Source organism: Anguilla rostrata, chromosome 1, assembly GCF_018555375.3.
Source record: "Anguilla rostrata isolate EN2019 chromosome 1, ASM1855537v3, whole genome shotgun sequence".
Lineage (NCBI taxonomy): Eukaryota > Metazoa > Chordata > Actinopteri > Anguilliformes > Anguillidae > Anguilla > Anguilla rostrata.
Window position 1 is genome coordinate 52463121 of NC_057933.1, and position 21110 is coordinate 52484230.

The 21110-nt window shown below is 43.1% G+C and overlaps 1 protein-coding gene across 5 annotated transcripts; it reads right to left on the reverse strand.

The window, feature by feature from the left end:
- Positions 1-49: 49 nt before the first annotated feature.
- wdr26a (WD repeat domain 26a) lies at positions 50-20024 on the reverse strand. Of its 5 annotated transcripts, none has more exons than XM_064341827.1 (14): positions 19264-20024; positions 14784-14883; positions 14227-14283; positions 9240-9376; positions 8639-8736; positions 6707-6881; positions 6477-6615; positions 6144-6284; positions 5071-5190; positions 4558-4703; positions 4052-4130; positions 3748-3877; positions 3193-3375; positions 50-2432 (listed from the first exon to the last, which is right to left on the reverse strand). In XM_064341827.1, the coding sequence occupies exons 1-14, from the start codon at positions 19572-19574 to the stop codon at positions 2404-2406; spliced, it is 1845 nt and encodes a 614-aa protein (XP_064197897.1). In that variant the 5' UTR covers positions 19575-20024; the 3' UTR covers positions 50-2403. The 5 variants fall into 5 exon arrangements, 4 of the variants coding, with proteins under 4 accessions (XP_064197897.1, XP_064197898.1, XP_064197896.1 ...); XM_064341828.1 differs by having other exon boundaries at positions 3184-3375; positions 6725-6881; positions 19264-20023; XM_064341826.1 differs by having other exon boundaries at positions 3184-3375; positions 19264-20023.
- Between the last annotated feature and the right edge of the window lie 1086 nt (positions 20025-21110).

Below are 21110 nucleotides of genomic sequence, written 5' to 3' on the forward strand. Positions count from 1 at the left end.
GCCTCACTCAAAAGGGGACAGACAAGACACAGAAGAGCCTTTTGTTAGATTTCCTTTTTTTAAAACCCTGAATGCTTTATTGAAAATATGCATACATAACACTTCTCCAACACATAACATAACAATACAATCACTTTTGTAGTAACACATTTAAATGCAAATACGTCCTCGGAACCAATTGCTCCACCCAAAACAAAACAAAAGTCATACCCAGAGACATCTCACCTGGCAAAGGCTTTACAGCGAGGTCACTAAAAAGATACAAGCTTTGAAAACAGAAAAAATAGAAAACCAAAAAAATGAACTTGCATAAGAAGTTTGAGCACCTCTATGCTTCTCTAAGTTGGAGAGGTGTGTGTTTGTGTGTTACTGCTTCACTGTGGTATGAGATAAAAACTGGAGGCTCACCTGATGCAGGCGAGACGCTGTATTCAGAGCAAGTAGCCTGTGACTTAGTTGGCGTATATTATAATATATACCATAATCAAACAGCATATTAATATACAGCACACCAAATCAGGCAAAAGTCTTACTTCACTGTTTCAGTTAATGGCCAAATGGGCCGTAATGCAATCCTACCAGCACTCCTAATAACATCTCAAGTGTAAGTATACAGTTATACATTTAGAAACGGTGCAAAAGTTAAAGAGATGCACAAAAGTATAAATTATAGGGACCCACAGGCAAGGTATATTTTAATATAACGGGAAAGAAATGACACAACAGAAATTAGTAACAAAAAAATCCATAAAACACAGGGTGAAAAGCAGTTAAAGGTAAATAGTCCACCGCAAAGGTATTTGCAAAGCAAAAACAGCGTTAATGCCCGTCTACTGGAGGGAATCTGAGAAAAAAGGGGACAGAGGAAGAGTAAAAAGGGAAAGAGAGGAAGGGAAGATGAGGAGAGAGCAGGAGGGAGAGAGAAAAAAAGGCAGGAGCAGAAGAGGGTGGCAGGAGAGAGGAAAGCAGGACTTACGGGGTTCCAGTGCTGAGTTGTGGTTGTTGGGCTCCGTGTTAGCACTCCTGGTGAATACGTCCCTCATCAGCATGCCATCACCCGGGGTTAATGTGACAGAAAGTGCAAGAGGGAAAAAGCTCCCATATTAACCCCTGCCACCCCCACCCCCACACCCCCCCCAGCATGCACAGACACACACACACACAAATGAACCACGTCCCCCAGTCTGTGGCGCCTTCTCCGGTCACATGGGCAAGAATCTGATTTTTTTAAAACATATTCACGGAGGTCAAGGAAATAGAAAAAAAAGGAAGGGGGATGGGGATGAAATGCAGTATTAAAGATGAATATAAAACTAAAAAGAAAAAAAGTCATTGAGTGTAGTTCTGTTCCCTGGTTAAATAAGTCAGATTCTGTTAAAATCCCTGCAAATCATTCTGATTAAAATTCTCTATAATTCAGTGTGACCATCCATTAACTGTGTGAGTGTGGTTTTAACAGAGAAACAAAGGGAGAAAGTGAGATTTCCAGAAAACTTTGCAATAAAACACACCATTTCCATTATTCAAGTCTCTCTATTCAACTGATAAATTATAACAATATAATATAACTATAAAAAATTCAAACAAGCATCTGTTTTTGAGGGGTCTTGGATGATAATCCCCAAAGTGCAGGAAAGAGCAGAAGATGAAATAAATAAACTTGATATCTCACTCTGGTGTCCCCTGGTTTGTGTGTGTGCGTGTGTGTTTCTGTGTCTGTGTGTGCATGTGTATGTGTCTGTGCCTTTGTGTGTGTGTGTGTGTTTCTGTGTCTGTGTGTGCATGTGTATGTGTCTGTGCCTTTGTGTGTGTGTGTGTTTCTGTGTCTGCGTGTGCATGTGTGTGTGTCAGTGTGTGTGTGTGTGTGTTTCTGTGTCTGTGTGTGCATGTGTATGTGTCTGTGCCTTTGTGTGTGTGTGTGTGTGTGTTCCTGTGTCTGTGTGTCCATGTGTGTGTGTCTGTGCCTTTGTGTGTGTGTGTTTCTGTGTCTGTGTGTGCATGTGTGTGTGTCAGTGTCAGTGTGTGTGCGTGTGGAGGGGGGATGGCTGGAAGGGGGTATGGGGGTGAGTCACACTCAGTGGGGCGGAGGGGGCCGAGTTTCTTCAGGCAGTGGGGGGTATGAGACAGGGAGTGCAGCCGGTCACGTGTCCGGGTCAGGGGTCAGAGGTCAGGAGGTCGTGGGCAGGCCTCCTGACGGTTCAGTTCCAATGATTAGTCCACATTCCGCCATGACGCTCGCCGTGGCTGGGCGCATATATGCAGCCCGCTTCAAAAATGAAACCTTCCTTCCTTCACCTCCTTTTCATCTCTTCATATCTGAATTTGATTCATTTGAGAGCAGTTTTTCCCTCTCTGCGGTACCCATCGACTGAGAGCAGTTTTTTTCCCTCTCTGTGGTGACCATCAACTGTCCATGGTGCAGCAGCTGTTCTCTGGGGGGGGGGGGGGGGGAGAAGAGGACGGACTTTAAAAAAGTGTCATTTCACCCCCCCGCTAACTAAATTACATGGTGCTTATTAATCTGTTAGTTTACTTGAGCGTCAGTTGGTCAACTAATAATCAGTTCATCACACAGACACCAAAACAATATCCAACATCAAATTTAATTCCCTTTATCTGTCAAAAAACAGACATGAACAGAGAACGCTCATTTTGATTTTCAGTATAGATTACAATGAACGCAGGATGTCATTATAAAGCGACAGAACTGGACATCTTTGTAAATGTTGAGCCCCAGAAACTAGAGCGAGGTCCTCCAGTTTGAGGGGTTGAATCAGTCATTATTACCCCAGTTCACAAATATAACCTGGCCCAGTGCTTTGTTAGTTCTCCCATCCAGTTTGGGGTGGTCTAACACCACACCAATACAAACCGTCAGTAATAGAACCCTGAAAGTATGTAATGGAAGTACAACACAGCCATGCTTCCCCGATGAATTTTGCAACTCTGGAATAAAACAGTTATTACACGGCTTTGTCGAATGCTCGATAACCGATGATCTTGTATAATCACTCTCCTGTACAGGTGTCAGTAATAATATTACAGTGATCTATTTCCAGTAATATTACCAGCACGTGTGCTGGCACTAGCGTACCAGAAAAGATTTCTTTCCAGTAAAGGCAGAAGCATCAACTGTATTAGTGGCGTAATATTTCTGCAGCGGTACCAGGAACTGTGGTTTACCGTTCAGACCCTCTGCGTCCACGTCCAGGAAGGGGGCGGGGCCCCACACGCGGACCGTGCCGTCGTCCGAGGCGCTGGCCATGAGGCCGGGCAGGGCGGGGTTCCAGCTCACGCAGTTGACGGTGCGCGTGTGTCCGGTCAGCTCGGCGATGGGCAGCTCGCTGCGCTTGTGCCAGATGTACACTTTGTGATCTGCAGGGGGGGCGTAGGAGAGGAAAGGAGCAATTACACACACACAAACACACACACATACCCACGATGCGCTCAGAGACTCTACACACACACACACACACACCCGCAACCCACTCACAAACTCTACACACATCCGCAACACACTCAGAGACTCTACACACACACCTGCAATGTGCTCAGAGACTCTACACACAGTCGCAATGCTCTTAGAGACTCTACACACGCCTGCGACGTGCTCAGAGACTCTACACACACACACACACACACACCCGCGCTGTTCTAGGAGGCTTATACACCCTGTACTCAGACAGAAGAGAGTGCATGAACACGGGAACAGGAAGTGATCTCAGTGAGGTAGAGAACAGCGCCTGCCTTCGCTCCCGCTGGCGATGAAGTCCTCATTATGGCCTCCGAAGCAGGAGTGAATGGTGTAGAAGCCCTGGGTCACACCCTGGTACTTCCTCACCAGCACCCGGTCCTGCAGGTCCCATAGATGCACTCCCTGTACGAGCCAACAGGGGGCGACACACGCCATCAGGGGCACCAGCACTTCCCACGTACCTCAACACCTCACTCGCAGCTGCGCAAACCCCATCTTATCCCAGCTCTAAGAGCATTTATACTTACAAAGGCCTCAGAGCCAAGCCCCTCCCCCTACGCTCCAAACCCCGCCTACCTGAGTGGCGACATTTAACAGAGCTAATCTTCCATTTTCAGACACGGTGAAAGACATTATGGGATGGTCCTCCTGTACTCTGTGGAAGACAAACAGATCACACAATCAGCAGCGATTCTTAGATCAGCACACAGACACACGTGTGTATACACACGCACACAATGTGAAAACATATGACTAACAGGAAGATACTGCACACACAACACAGATATATAACATACAGACACAACACAGTTGCACAACAAACAAATATGACCTGCGGACATACACTTACATACATAACGAGCAAACACACAGAGATACACAACACATGAACACACACCACAGAAGAAAAAGATATGCAGCAGGCAGGGATATACAGACACACACACACACACACACACAAGACACACACAAGACACAAACAATGCACAGCGGACACAGACTGCTCTCATACACACAGGCATAAATACCCCATCAGGAGGGGGAGGGGGAATCAGACTTGTTAGGCAAGTTGAATCTCTCACATGTTCCTGTCCGTCAGATCCTCAAAGTTGTATCCACGGATACGCTGGTGTGTGTCGGAGGCCAGCACCGTCCTCCCGTCGCTCAGGCACCACAGACACTGCACCCGCACGCCCTCCCAGGAGTCCAGCAGGTTCCCGTCCAGGTCCTGCAGCACACACAAATCAAACCAAGCAGGCTTTACCAGGACCGCACTCAAAGGCCCTCACAAAGCAACAGCAACCATCATTTATTAAAGAAGCAGCTCACAGTGCACTGAGACAGGGTTCCTGCTGTAATTCCACTGCCAAATACACAAGCACTTAAAGGCCCATTTTAACACCTTCATGACCATTTAAATGTTTGCAATAACCTTATAGTTCTATTTTTTTGTAAAATTTATAAACTCAAGGAAATTGGGGCACCTTCAAGCAAAATCACTTTCACAACCTTTGATTTTATACATTTAAAGCAATATAAAATACTTGATGAAATGTAATATTTTAGGGACTTGCAGGAGCCCCACATGTACTCACACACTGGTAGAACTGGCCTCTCTGGCCTCCAGTAACAAAGCGCTTGCCGTCCGGGTTCCAGGCCACACTGGTCAGGCTGTCCTCGTGTGACTGGCTCATCTTCGTCCGCAGTTCCCCCGTCTGGCCACCGGGGGGAAGGAGGGGGGGAAAGGTGAGTCACTCCTGCGTTTTCCCCCATGGCCTTGTTCAGGCACGAGTTTCCATGGCTACAGAGATCATCTCGTTTGCAACTACTGGACTTTCGTCTTTGTGATCCTGCGTGTGTACACGTGCCACACAGACAGGCAGAAGGTCACTTTCCCCGCTCTCTGGGGACATGAACAGCCTCTCAACCGATGCTCATGCAGCCTACGTGTCACGTAGCCCGCTTCACTTAAACACGACTGGGTTTGAAATGGCACATCGGCGTTAAAAAAAAGAGTACCGTGAAAGAAATGCACGTAACGTCTTGTACATAACATACTGTAAAATAGATCTTAACGGCACATGCATAAATACAGACATGGATTACACACACACACACACACACACACACACACGCTTTCTAACTTTATCTGTGCTAATTTTATTGTGCTTGTGTTCTCAGCAGACACCCTCTTGTCACATTTCCAAGAACCGTCACCCTATGGGCCCAGGATTACTACAGTAACCCAACACTGCCAGAAACACCTGCTCATGTTACAGCTAATGTCGCCATAAAAAGTTCAAACAAAAAAAAACACTCAAGGTCAAGAATGTACTGTAATGCAATCTTCATTTAAAGATAAATGTGTGTGTGTGTGTGTGTGTGGTCTGGTACTCATGCAGCGTGTGTGTGTGTGCAGTATCTGTCATGTGTGTGCGCATGCTGAGTGTTCTGTGTGAGTGTGAATGTGGTTGTGTACGCATGTGTGTTGTGTGTGTGTTTTAGTGTGTGTTGTGTGTGTGTGCTGTGGTCTGTGAGACGTGTTTGCGTGTGTGTGTGTGTGTATGAATGTGTGTGTGTGTGTATGAATGTGTGTTTGTGTGTACGTGCATACATGTGAATGTGTGTGTGTGTGTGTGTGTGTGTGTAAGCAGGCGTGTTACAGTACCTGTATGTTCCAGAGCCACAGCTCTGAGCAGTCATCCGGGCCGCAGGCGATCAGGTAGGAGTCATCAGGGCTCCAGGCCAGGTAGGAGACTCCATACGCGTGTCCCTCCAGGGTCCTCAGCAGCTTCAGCTGGTGCGTCTCCTGCCAATCACACAGACACATTTACACCAGTCCCAGGTACCCACATCCCGGTGACTCAATATGCAGACTGAACCACACTTTGAAATATCCCTCACTTTTCAGCCTTCAACACCGTGATATATTTTTCTACATTTCAGGACTGCAAAGGTGCGATCAGTTCCCCGCTCCTAACCGGGGAAGGGCGGCACTCACCGGGTCCACCAGCCAGATTATGACGGTAGTGTCTTTGGATCCCGTGGCCAGCTTCGTGCCGTCGTTGGAGAACTTGCAGAACCAAACCTCGTTGCAGTGCTCCGTCAGGATCTGCTGAGTGTAACAGGGGAACTGTTTTCTGCAACAAAAAACAAAAAAAGCGACTAAGCAAGAACACAGACACGAAAGGAGCCAGGAATGTTTCTTTTTGAGAAAGGGGAGGTACAAACGGCTGGGGCAGGCTGTACCGGCTGCAGGCGTGGTCCAGGAGCAGGGACACCGAGTCCAGGCTGCTGTCCAGCTTGGTGTTGTGGTAGAGGCAGCGGTCTCTCTGCAGCTCCACAGCCTGCCTGAGCAGAGTGTGCAGCCTGCGGGGTGGCAGCATGACGGAGGGGGGCAGGTACGCTGCGGGGAGCAGAGACACGAGGTCACACACAACCACACACAAATCACACACACAACCACACCCAGTCACACGCTAAACCACACACAAATCACACACACAACCACACCCAATCATACACAAATCACACACAATCAGACACAAAACCACACAATCACTCACAAAACCACACAATCACACACAATCATACACAAAACCACACCCAATCATACACAAATCACACACAATCAGACACAAAACCACACAATCACTCACAAAACCACACAATCACACACAATCATACACAAACCACACCAATCATCACAAATCACACACAATCAGACACACACACATAACTCACACATTCACACACAAAATCACACATAGAACCACACACAAATCACACGCAAATCACATAGAATCAAATTTATGTGTGTGAATGTATGCGTGTGTTGTGTGTGTATATGTGTATGATATGCATGTATATGTGTGTGAGTGTGTGCATGTTAATGTCAATACCAAAATTTTGGCTTTGATACTGTTACCAGCTTTGGGTACCTTGATATACTTGATAACTTATTTATTAACACAATATCTGACAAACAAAATCAGAAATAACGTTACTCAAGATGTGAGCAATTTGTGAACAACCGTACAGCATTCATATATGTATTTGTAATAATCACACCCACTGGAATTTGAAGTCCCTGAAGAGACCAAGAGATCGGGGTGGTGGTTTAAAGAGTTCTGTAGAATTATAGGGGCGTAACTGCACACAAAAATTTTGGCTCAGTTCATATCTTGGTTTTGACTTCATAGTGCGGTACATTTTTGGTACAAGAGAAAAAAATGAAACGCAAAATATAAAACTGCTTTTCATTTATTATTAAAATATAAACAGTGGCTAACTGCCCATAATGTCTTGCTGAACAAAATTAACATCAGGTCATCGGGAGGGATTCAGAGTTTTGAATATATGTTCCGCACAAAAAAGGTTCTGCACATGCGTTAAAACAGGACTGTAATTGTTTGGTTTGCAGTGCGTACTGCACCAAAAGTCCCACAACAAACAGTTCAGGACAAATACATGCATTGTTCTGCCCCTATTCAATTCTTAAAGGCACAGTATTTATCCTAAATCATTGGATGGCAAGCATTTTGCTGCAATAGAAAGCAATTTCAGGCATATTTTCATAAAGTACTGAATTTTGCAAAATGCTGGTATAATAGTACCATTTCAAAATTTTGGTAACACAGTACTTTTTTAGTACAGGTATACCATGCAACCCTAGTGCAAGTATGTGTGTATGTGTGTGTGTGTGTGCATGTGCATGTGTGTGGATGTGTGTGCATGCGTGCATGCGTGCGTGTGTGCGGGCGTGCGTGTGTGTGTGTGTGCGGGCGTGCGTGTATGTGTGTGTATGTGTGTATGCCTGTGTGTGGATGTGTGTGCATACGTGCGTGTGTGTGTGCGTGCATGTGTGTGTGTGTGTGTGTGGGCGTGCGTGTGTGTGTATGTCTGTGTGTGTGCATGTGCATGTGTGTGCATGCATGCGTGTATGTGAGCGTGTGTGTGCGGGCGTGCGTGTGTGTGTGTGTATGCCTGTGTGTGTGTGGATGCGTGTGCATGCGTGCGTGCATGCGTGCGGGCGTGCATGTGTGTGTGCGTGCGGGCGTGTGTGTGTGTGTATGTGTGTATGCCTGTGTGTGTGTGCATGTGCATGTGTGTGGATGTGTGTGCATGCATAAGTGTATGTGTGTGTGTGTGCGGGTGTCTCACTCTGCAGCTTGTCCAGCAGTCTGCAGCGGGAGCTGACCCCTTTGCCCTCCCACTCCGCTTTGGCACGCAGGTCCTCTGCATGGCTGCACATCAGATACCTGAGGAGATCACCACTGGCCAATCACACAACAGCAATGCAGGTGACCTCAACACCAGCCAATTAGATGGTGCTAGGGGTGGAGCCTGTTCCCAGTCCTACTGTGTGGACCAACAGTAAATGTGGCATACATTTGATTTGTATGTAAAAGCAAGATAAATATGAAGCTCATGTTACTAATATATGCCTACATGAAGAAGAAATTTCTTGTCAAATGAAACTAACCGGCTCTTCAGAACAAATTTGCCAATCAAAAAACAGTGACAGCCCTCTGGGCCAACAAGACTCCAGTTGAGTCAAAATACAGTGGAAAGTAGGACCATGTTCTCAAGGCTTGAAAATGTATTTCTCCCATAACCAATTACAGATGGATACAGCGCGGTCTTACTGAACCACAGCATAGGTTGTAGCTCTAATTAAGGGGTAATAAGAGCATATGTGGTGAATAAATTGGTGGCGAGTATACAGAAGGCTGATGGGCAGGGATGTAACTCGTGTGCGTACCCGCTCAGGACGTGAATGCGCTCTGTGTTGTACTTGAGTGGCGTGAGCTCCCCTCTCAGGACCTGCAGCGCCTCCAACACCTTCCCGTCCTCCAGGAACTCCAGATACTTCTGCTGCAGCAACAGGAACTTCATCTTCTGCAGGGGAGAAAAAGGACACAGTTACAGAATGCTGTAGGAGAGAAAGAACATGCATTTATGTAACAGGAGAAAGAACACAGAGTTACCATGTAGGAGAGAGAGAGAACACAGATACGCTATAGCAGAGAGACAAAACAATTATGCTATAAGAGAGAGAAAAACACAGTTACATCATAGGAGAGAGAAAACACAGTTACACTGTAGGAGAAAGAGAAAACAGTTCCGCTATTGTACAGAGAGAGTAAACACAGAGTTACATCATAGGAGAGGGAGAAAACAGAGTTATGCTATAGGAGAGATTTAATTTACTCATGTTCAGCAAGCTAGCTAAAGTGTGACATCTCGTTTTCATTCAAATCAAGCGATTCCTCTTTGAATCTCACAATACTACCAACAGCTGTGTAAACATTGCGATCAATAAACAAAACAAATGCCAGACATCAAAGAACAATTGGCTCAAAGAAACAGGAGCTATTATTTAGTTTTTAGCGATTCAAGTCTGGGTCATCGCCAGTAGTAAAAAGAATCCTGTGTTAAGATAACCACTGAGTTACACTGTAGGAGAGAAAACAGAGTTATGCTACAGGAGAGAGAAAGCACAGAATTATGCTACAGGAGAGAGGGGAAATCAGGAATTCCTGTATGAGAGAGAGGGCACAGCAGGCACACCGTAACAAGAATTATTATGCATTATTATTACTACTACTATCAGGGCCGGTTTTAGCCTGCTGTATTAGGGTGGGCTGGTAGAAATAATAGGTGGGCAACTTGGGCGCAGTTTCGTCACTAGGATTGGTGTCACCCAGTGCGCTCAACGGGGGGACGGGGTGCTGTTGGATGCTGTCCGGTGCCATCCAAAAGTTAATGCAGGCTTGAAAATTTTTACAAGACATAAGGGCACAAATTCAGAGGAACTAGTGGCGGTTTTGAGCAAAGCTCCTAAAAACACCTTTTTTTCTCAACATTGCGTCATATTAGCCCAATGTGCAGTAGTAGTGAGTCTTAGCAGTCGTGATATAGTGAGTTGGTTTTTTTTCAGTAGTTTTATATTGCATTTCACCATGTATCATCATGGTAAATTATTGTGTTTGTGCAGTTTGCACAAACTCCAGCCTGTCAGGACATCGAGCACACTAGCTTTCGTGCCTGGGTGCGTTTTGTGCAGGTGAAGAGACGGACTTCACTGCTGCATTTGTTACAAAATACTCCTGCCGGTATTAGACAACCAATACTAGTTTTGTTATAGCCTGATACATGATAGCAAACTTTACAATGTTGTGATGTGAACACAGCGTTAATATCGTTAGCTAACGCCCATAGATACTTGTTCATTCTACAGTCAATATCTGTGACTAAATATTGAATAAACATACAACCTTACCATTGGTTTTACGCGTAGACATGTCGCTTTTGAGAATGAGTGGTCATATATTGTCTTGGACAATCCGTTTGTGAAATATACGCGCATTTGTGACGCCTGGGTGCCTTCCAAAATAGCTGTGTGTAATACCACACGTGTTGATTACGGCGTTGTCGCCCTTTTTAGTACGGTCTGGCTTGATTGACAATTCATTTATTCAGTAGGTGAGAGTATAAGCTTTCTAACAATGTATAACATGTCTATTTTTGCTTTTGGAATAGCGTTTTATAGGTCAGCGTAACCTAATCTTTTCTCATCATCACATTCACTTACGCACACTCTGGGGTAGCATTAAAAGACGCTGCACCTAACGAAACGTTGTCAACGATTTTTCGTAATTTCTTGGAAAATACTATTATTATTGAGGGCGTCTGGGCATATCTAAGCCATTTGTTTGCTGATAGCCTAGCTGACATCGTTTTCTGGAGCGAAACAGAAGCGGATAGGACTGTGTCATTGATTTACTGTCACTGCCTCTATCAACTGAACACAGATAAAATGTTATATTGCTATGTATTACTGCTATTACTGCTCAAAATATTTCGGTTATATACATGTTATTTTTGAAATTGAGAGTCTTTAAATAGGTTAGTGGTATTATATAATGTGGATATATCTATAAGCTAACGCTGGTCACTCACCAAGACACCTGCCCAGTTCTCCACTGGTTCTCCTCACACCAACTCAATTTCTCTCCTCTGACCGTTATTCCTTGTAACTCTGGTCTGTGCTTGGTCTCTTAGACGCCTAGCAGGCTCATAATGGTAAGGCTGTGGTCCGTCATATGCGTTTGTATAAACATTTACAACCTCTTGTGTCAAAACTAGCGTTGAGATCCATTCTTCGTCTTGTTCAACTTGGCCGCTCTCCCTTCTGTTACGTCACTTCCGGGTTGGCGATTTTTAGATGCCGAAGTAAAATTCTCTCTCAAAAAAAACGACTCCAGAAGTCACTAGTGTGTACATATAAGTATATTTTTATGAACATCTAGTTCCTGCATCATTTTCCTACACATTGATTCACTGGGGTCTCCAACCTGCAATATGCTCTTTAATACCGCTAATTAAATCAACTGGCAGTACACTGCATCAGAGAAACTAGCCGTTTCAACCCGTGGCTGCCCACCCAATCAGAATTTAGGAACGGTACTGGTATTTTATGCGCTATTTTTCCATTGGCTGAACACAATTTTTTTTTTCTTTTTTCTTAACTTTTTATTGGGTGGGCAAGACGCCCGTTTGGGTGGGCTGAGCCCACCCCTGCCCATAGCTGCCGCCAGCCGTGACTACTATTATACGCTGCATTGATTCATTTCCTTCCCTTTTTAAGTAATTAATACAGCTATTCAAATACCATTACTGTTCTGCCCATCTCCCCTGGGCCTGCATACTCCTACTGCACTTCAAAGGACTAACATCCTCCTTTCAAACTGAGAACAAGATGTCTGCTCAGACAGGAATTTAAATCTTTCAAGTGCTGTACAAGAATCAGTACACTGCAATACACCTCTTAATTATTTATACACTGCTGCTGCCAGACACACACTGACAAGAATAACTCACGCTGCTTTTGTTGTCCTGTACTGCGGCTGCAACTGTGAATAAGTGTATGGTGCTGTTTTGAGGTAACGCTGCGTTTTATCGGTCGCTTCAACGCTAGACTAAGTGGTGGATGTGTGCTTTCAATGGAACACACTTTAAGGTTGTTTGAAGCATTTAAAAAAATGAACTCATAATTAAAAGCAGACTGAGCCATGAATGAGACCGCTAATTGTCACTATCTGCGCTACCATTTTGACTTTAATGGAAGTACATGAGTGATTAAAGCTAATGAATTGGGCACTTTGTGATAACTGTAATTAAAATGCAATTGCAGGCCGGTTTATTATTGCTGAACTGTGTGTCATTTCTTGAAGTGCGAACGGTTGATTCAGATCAAGTTCCCCCAGCATGGCCTGGGAACGAAGGCCTGGGAACTCTGGAAAGGAATAATTACCCTGAGGTCTGGACCATAAAGTCAAATCAGATCCAACCCAAAAATATGACGAATGCATCATTATGAAAATGTGTTGCAGAGGCAACATGACTATGCTGGAGCCAAATAACATGAAAAGAAAACACAAACAAGTACCCTACTAAGACAGAACCAAGTGAAAGTGGAGTTCATGCAAGATTGTGACAATAGATTAGATACTAGAATAGACCTTCGATACACATTATTTTTCTTAGATTATATACTGTTAGAACATAATCTCGTTTAATTTGTGCTTGCCCAAGGAAGCGATGCATTCTGGCATGCTACTGTAGGGCGCTTTACAGAAGTGTGCCCTTACTAGAGCCCCAAAGGAAAACAGACTGTTTACTGTGTTGACAGGGAGTCAGTAGGTGTGATAAAGAGACAGTGCGCAGTTGTAAAACATCCTACTGGATCAGCATTATGTAAACCTTAGGTTCTCCATAATACAGTGTGATCAAGTTTTGTATTGTTGGAAAGCTGACGTCATGGGGAAGACTTCTTTGGTGGTGGGACTAAAGTTTTGATATCTATGGGTCAGTGCCCAGCCAGATACAAAGGTTAATCCGGTGCAATGTGCTCACAGAGATAGCGCAAGCAGGATCGTTGATGTACTGATATTATGATTGTGTTCATTTGATGACTTGAGGGTTTTCCTCTTATCTTATAGTATACAAGGGGAAATGTGCAATGGTTCAAGGAGACTCGTCAACATGGTCTCCTACGCATTTTATGCGGATAGCAATTTAACTCCGCACACACCATTGCATACTGCCATTATTAACATACTGTACAACAAATTACATTCACTTTAACCTGACATTCCTTTGACTTTTACCACTTAAAGGTCCTAGCATACAAGATATCTGCACCCCGTAGTCACTCACCCGTACACTAGTGTCATAGCAGGATACACAATTGTATTTATGCAGGCTACACAAACCACAGGCATGTCTGCGTCTACCAAGATAGACAGCGATCCGTATAGAGCCACACTACTGGCGAAAAGCGGTCGCCTGCTTCTATGCATAACTGTTAGCACAGAGGAAAGGTTAAACATTATTTTGGAGTCAGATAATTGAGATAACATAAAATTAATCCTGTTCCATTTGCACCAGGTAAGACTACACGCATTCCTTTGCCACTCAGATACTTCCACTGTTTGGTGTGTCTGAGGGGTTTCTTACACTACCCACTCCAGTCATAATTGACAGGTAGCGGGATAACAGTGCCACTGCTTGGGAAGATGCACTGTGGTGGGCATAAGACTGCTGGAGTCAAAAGGGGCACGAAGTTCCATTCCAAGTACATTAGACTGGCATTCAGTAACACAGAACTTCAAACGACTTGTTCACTTATACAAAACTTCTCAATGTTTGGACTCATACTGCCTGTTAGAGCAGCGCTGGCTTACCACAATGGCACTGGGAGAGTGCATCAGTGCTTTGAGCTCATTCAGGTCACTTTCAGCCTGCAGAACAACAGAGACAGAGAGAGGGAGGAAGGGAGGGAGGGAGAAAGGGAGAGAGAGAGAGAGAGAGGAAGGGAGGGAGGGAGAGAGAGAGATAGAGGGGGAGAGAGAGAGAGGATGGGGAGGACAAAGAGGGAGAGAGATTCAGTTTTTTCAGCACTTCATCCCACAGACTGACAGGTCTACATAGACACAGCCCCAGGAGGGTTAACAGCTCCACATACACATAAATAGCCCAGTGCTGAGAGCCCACAGCTATGCACAGCTATGCAGAGTCTAGTGCACAATTACACAATATAGTGTACAGGTTTATACAGCTATACAGAGTACAGTACAGAGGTACATAGTATAGTGTGGTTTATACAGCTATGCAGAGTCCAGTACACAGATACACAGTATAGTGCACAGACATATACAGGTACGCAGAGTCTAGCACACAGCTATACACAAGTACAGTCTGAACACAGCTCTACAGGGGCACACTTGAATCCAGACCTCACCTTGTCCCACTCTCCCTCCATTACATGGTTGCGGAACTTGGTTGCAGCTGCATGTTCCAGTCTGCAGCCAGACTCCTGCATCAACAGGTCCACCGTCTGACTGGAGAAGAGAGAAAAATGTTCAGTTTCACGTTCCCATTCACATAGACTCATTTGTTCAGTGTGTGAAATACACAATGCACACAAGCACACACATACAAACTTATATAGCAATACAAATTGTATATACATAACACAAACATTACCCACATATTTATATACATATATATGCACTTTTCTGATTCGGAAATAAATGACAAATTTTCCCACTGGTTGATCTTTTCTTGCAACTGCTATTTTTATGGTATTTCCACCCAAGAAGTATTGGCCAATTTGTGAAAAATCAATCCATTAAGTAAATGATAATCTCCAGATTAAGGCTGACATTTTAACTTCAAACAAGACAAAGACTGCATTCACACAATTTATTAATATTACAATGGCAAATACATCACAAAAATGTGTAAATATAACGATAGGCTGAATTACCTACAGTCAGGCAGAATGGCAGCAAATTTAGAGGTGCTACAACTAGTCAAGTTGGCCCAATATGACCATTCAGACCTTGTAGCAATACAGGACTTTTTACAAAAGAGTTAGGAGACTATGGTGGTTGTTTATGAAAAGGGGACACAATGAACCCATCTTGCCCAGACTGTACATGCAGAATTCTTAACCTGCATTTAAATCAGCTTATTGGAGATGCAAGGAACACATTCGGTACCCGAGACAGCTCTCTGCATTCACAGCATTCATTTCACTACAGTCAGACACACAATTTCCCCATAGCCTGCGCTGGTCAGTTATCAAGCACAGCTGGCTAATCTACATTTCTGTCACTAGCTTTCGTATTTCTTCCTAAATTAACGTTGAACAAAACAAAATGTTTTAGAACTCATGTTGTTACTACTCTACTGCTTTCTTAAAAATAAAAAAACACCTGTTATTATATGCTGCGAGATGGTAATGATATTGGGAAACGGGAAGCATTATGTTGGAATAATACCTGACCAGTGTGACCATAAGCGAGCAGACTTACAATTTCAGTCACATTTTGCTTTTTCATGGAAATCGTGTAGGCCTACATCACATTTTTCTGAAATTCTACTTCAGGTATGACCACTAAACCAGGTATACTCTAACCAGTATTGCGCAGTATTATTATTATGTTTTACTTATTACATAGTATTATTGCTCTGCTCACCATATTGTTTCCTGATGATTAATGTTGTAAGTTATATGTCCGCTATTCAAGCCAAGGACTTACAACTATACAGAGAAACCGAAAAACAAATCAACTTTGACTATTTAAAACACACTAGCAAAATTCTTTGTTTATTTACCATGTAATTATGAATACTCAGCTGATTTAACATATGAACACAAAATACCACGATAGGTATCATGTACCACCCAAACATCTGAAAAAAAAAGTGATATGGATTCTGGCCATACTACCCACCATCAGGCAACTTATACTGACCACAAATAAAAACAGAATAACAAAAGATAGTTTACAAAAGGTTAGAAAAAATAAAGGGGGAAAAACCCCATTAACACACCAATAAGCTAATAAAATGTATTTAATCCCCTTGTTTCCACTCTCTTTGTTTCATCATAAATTCCTTCATATTTATTTATTTATTTTTATTTATTTATTTGACAGGGACAATACACATTGATCAACATCACTATTATGTGATGTAAATGTGCCAGATTTAGCTAAATCGCTCATTTCCATCTGTTGTCCCTGGGCAGGCTGACGTTAACACATTAATAACAAGCAGACCAGACTAGAAGCCATATTACAATATTAAAAGCACATAAAAAATATTTATGTACCTCAATCTCACTCTCCCCATATATTAAAGGTCCACCTGCTGGTTAATCGGCCCACATGCAGCCAATGGGAAGGACATAGGTGCAGAATGGCAACTGTATGATTTTTTGCACAACCATGCCCTCTACAGTCGAAAGAGTTTTGGCCGACGTTGCTTACGACCTCTAGGGCCACATGACTCTTACATAGCGATCCATTAACGGTGATCATGTCATAAATAAAATTAACAACAACAGAACTTCTGACATTCGAGCATCAACAAACGACCCACTGCCAGTGAGAGCATTGCTTGCCGCGTCCCTGGCAGGTTTAATGGACTACCCAGCTGACGCATGTGTTGTGACAACGTACCAAAAAGGTTGTGAAATGGCTGGTGCCGACACTACCACACAACAACATTATGACAAGACTGCAAAGTGTCAGAGCAATGTGAGAATGTCCTTACACCAACACTTTTCTTTCTCTTTTTTTAAAAACAGTTTATACCGTTATGAAGATGTGATAAACGGCCTAGTGAAATGCAACCGTATTTTTGTCACAATGTAGCCTATTTTGTTCCCCAGGTCATTAATAATTAATGTTGTGAACAATAATGTGGTGCTTAATATAATGTAAGGGCTTCACTGTTAGATTAAAATGCACTATCTAGCATATCAATACACATCCTAGATGATAGGACGTTATAATCTATGGTACTTTAGGTAATTGTTATAAATGATAATTATCAGTCTATTTACCTATAGATTAACCAATCCAGCCTTTTGTTTTGTTGCTATCCTTCAACGACCTATCTAAAATCTTAAAGTGGAATGTTAACCTTCTTTGCTTTTACGCTCTTCATGCACCTCCTTGTGGCCATGCCGGTCAAAACAGGCAGCACCTGAAATTATCCTATACATTCTAGAACAATACAATACTCACGTAAATGTTGCAATCAATATAAAAATATTATTTAATATGTTTAAAAAAACAGACTTCAAATGCATTTTTAGTCCAGTTGACAACCCCAGTTTCGACAAATGTGACGTCATGCACTGGCTAGTTCAATGGTCTTAACACTGCAAATTTTTATTCTTCTCATTTCACAAATATAGGCCATATTTAGAACCAAGATCTAGGCACACAGTCATCATACGTCACTTACGACAGTTTAGTTTCTCAAACTGTCAAGCTGATTTCAGTGCAGCAAAGTTAGTTTGGATTTGGATTCGATGTAAAATAAAAAAATTAAAAAAGGAAATTATTCCAGACAAAAAAAAACGCGTTACGTTACAGTAAGAGCTGACGATGTCGGAAAAGCAGGGAAATCCAAAGCAGAGTGTAATGGCACGCGCCCTTACTTGACCTCGGTCATTACAGTATCCATCTTCCAACACACGGCTTTTCAGAGTGGTGCTGTACCATACGTCGCTTCATCCCACACAAAATTTGCTCATCACGAGCAGGTCAGCCTGGTGGATTCCTGAGTATTCAAACATTCTGTCACACAGGCTAGTAAAATATTATAATCCGAAGAGTGGTTTACGCACTGTGTGCCACGTAGGCCTATTATTTACTGTATTGTTTTTCCTGGTGACATATGTTTATACACCTTTGAGAAAATACCATTGAAAACCCAGACTGACTTCTACGTCACACACTTTTCTTATAATGGTTAGTTTTCACGTTCGGATACCTATGTGTATCGTACACTGGATATATTTTTGCTCAGTCCCGATTTCACAGTTATACATTCACAGGGACCAGTAGTATATAGGCTACTGTTTGTTTTCCTTAAGACTCACGTACGGTGCAGTGCCATTTTGAAACAGTGTGTCTTTGGGTGACATTCTTATTTGAATTTCCCTTATTTTTCGGTAATGTCAGCTCTTACTGTCAAATAAAAAGTTTCGGTCTGTAATATGTAGCTAAGATATATAAATTATCTTGGTACAAGCATTATTCTAGCTAAATTCATCCCAATACTAACGAAAAATAGAATCATAATCGTACAGTTTTAATTTTCTTTAAATACAACGAAATATTAAGAATAAGTTACAGTTACATTTTTATTTTGCTGACACCTGCTTATACTACCCGTCTCAAGTTACTTTCCCGTATCAGTGAAACGTAAATAGAACTGCCAAGCTAGCCAGCATTAGCTTAATCGACCTATTCCATTTGATAAACAAGCGCGAGCTAACAAAGTAGACACAAATATAATGGCTACAAAAATCAGTGGAATATAATGGCGTGTTAACTTGAAAATTCGATCTTTTGATGAACAACTGAATTCGTTTGAATTTTTAAAATTTTATTTATTTATTTATTTGGTCATGTAAACAAAAGATTTATTTACGTTCGTTACGCGGGGACATTTCTAGAACATACAGCAATGTTATTCGCCTGTTGGCTAATGTTAGCTGGCTGTATCGTACAAACCCATCTGTCAAACTGGACTTTTCGTCACTTGTTTTCATAGCGATTCAAAGCAAGTAACGAAACGTCATTAATCATAAATAATATACCATAAGGCACAAGCTAGCAAAACAGCTAGCCAGCTACAGACATAACAAGTTCGTTGAAGGACAGATTTAGATAGCCAGCAGGACAGCTACTTACTTAAGTCCTAACCCACGTAGATGTTGTCCAATCAGTCTGATGACATCTTCTTCTGACTGAGAAAGACGCTTTTTCTTTTTCAAGGTAGACCCGACATCCGAGCCAGAACCCGCGGCAGTAGAAGTAGTTGCGGATACTGAGGTTGTCCCGACCGCAATCCCGTTATTGGTACTGACAGTACTACCGTTGTTAGCACTGGAAATCAGCCCATTGGAGTGCGCTGCTCCGGTAGACGACGACTCTCCGTTTTGTGCGTTATTTAAACAGGACAGCTCCTGATTTTGTCCTTGTCCTCCCCCGTTGGCCTGCATGCTATCGCTGTTTATATTAGTAACGGGGTTTCTGTTAAAGAAGTTGGCGACAGGCGCTGAAAGAGGGTGCGCAAAAGTTGAATGTTCCCCAACAACAGCAGAGAGGCCCGCTGTCACTGAAGCACCGGGCTCTCCTGCTCCCTCCGCCACCGAGACTCGTTGTTTCTTCCGCGGTGGCGGCAAGGCTCCACCTGTGTCCGAGTCGGAGGAGGAGGGGGGAGCAGAGGCCAGAGTTAGCTACCTAGCAGATAGTGTCGGTGGTTGAAAGCAGTTAAGTCGGGGGCTGGAAGACCAGTGTCAGACCCTGGACTCCGCTCACGCAACCCCACTGCAACCTCTGAGCGCTTGCCTCGTCTCCCTCTGTTTTGTTGTTGTTTCTATCCAAAGCACCCCAAACTCGTTAATGGAGTCCAGATGCAGTGACGTCGCAGGAAATACCTATGGTTCTGACTTCCGGTAAATCCATGGACCTCGAGTTGTACGTATAACAGATCTTTATTCATTTGGATAACCTCAGTCAGTATCCGTTTGAATCTATTTTTATACAGTCTGTGGGTTGAATCAGCGTATTGTCTGTCTGCGCGTCGCCTTTATGAAACTGATGCCCTTGAACGTTTGTGAGGAGCACAAAGAGAAGACCGTTTCAAAATATCCATGTCCCCCCTCAGTGGTGCAATGAGCTTCCTATGGTGGTCAAGAGTAGAATCACTGGCCACCTTAAAATGCAGATTGATGACCCACCTCTAAATTTCATTCTGGGCCCAGTCCCTTCACCCTAGCATTTGCTATATGATTGAGTGATTGTTATGGCATTGGTAGAACCTGTTATTGTATTATTGTTTGTATTTATGATTGTTATCATGGTTCATGGTTGGCATAGTTGCTTATATTAATATTTTAGCAATGCTGTATCTCTCTAGTCTGGGAGTATTCTAAGAGAGGTATTTGTGACTTGTTCATGTCGCTCAGGGGGATGCATTTATAAAAGATATAAATATCATCTCATATTGTAAGTCACTCTGGAAACAAACACCTGCCAAACAAACGTGATGTAATGCAAAGGTCACAAGAAAAGTGCCTTCTTCTGGAAGTAAGCCTTTGTGTGATGTGAAAAACAAACTGGATGATAGTTCAGGATTTCAGTTGGAACTTGCTATTAAAGTAGTTAAATAGATCAGGGGTTCTTCAAAAACTGGTCCTGGAAAGCTGCAGGGTCTGTTTGTTGTTGTTTTCAACTTAAATAAACAAGCAATTCAATCCCAGTAAACCAGATGAAGTTTGAAATGGCTCCTCTGGTATCCCTGAAACATGACCACATATTAAGACCACAACTTTAGGTCTTAATATTCTTATGAAAAATCCACAAAGGTTCTGCTTGCTCAGTGACATAATTTGGGTGAGGCGTTGTCTTTGAAGCAGAATATCTAATCGTGCCATTACCCTGCATGTGCCATCACAGGTAGGCACATCCAAATATATTTTTGCAAATAAATGTAAAATATTTTATTTGCTGCTAACAAGGAGGGCAGACACTTT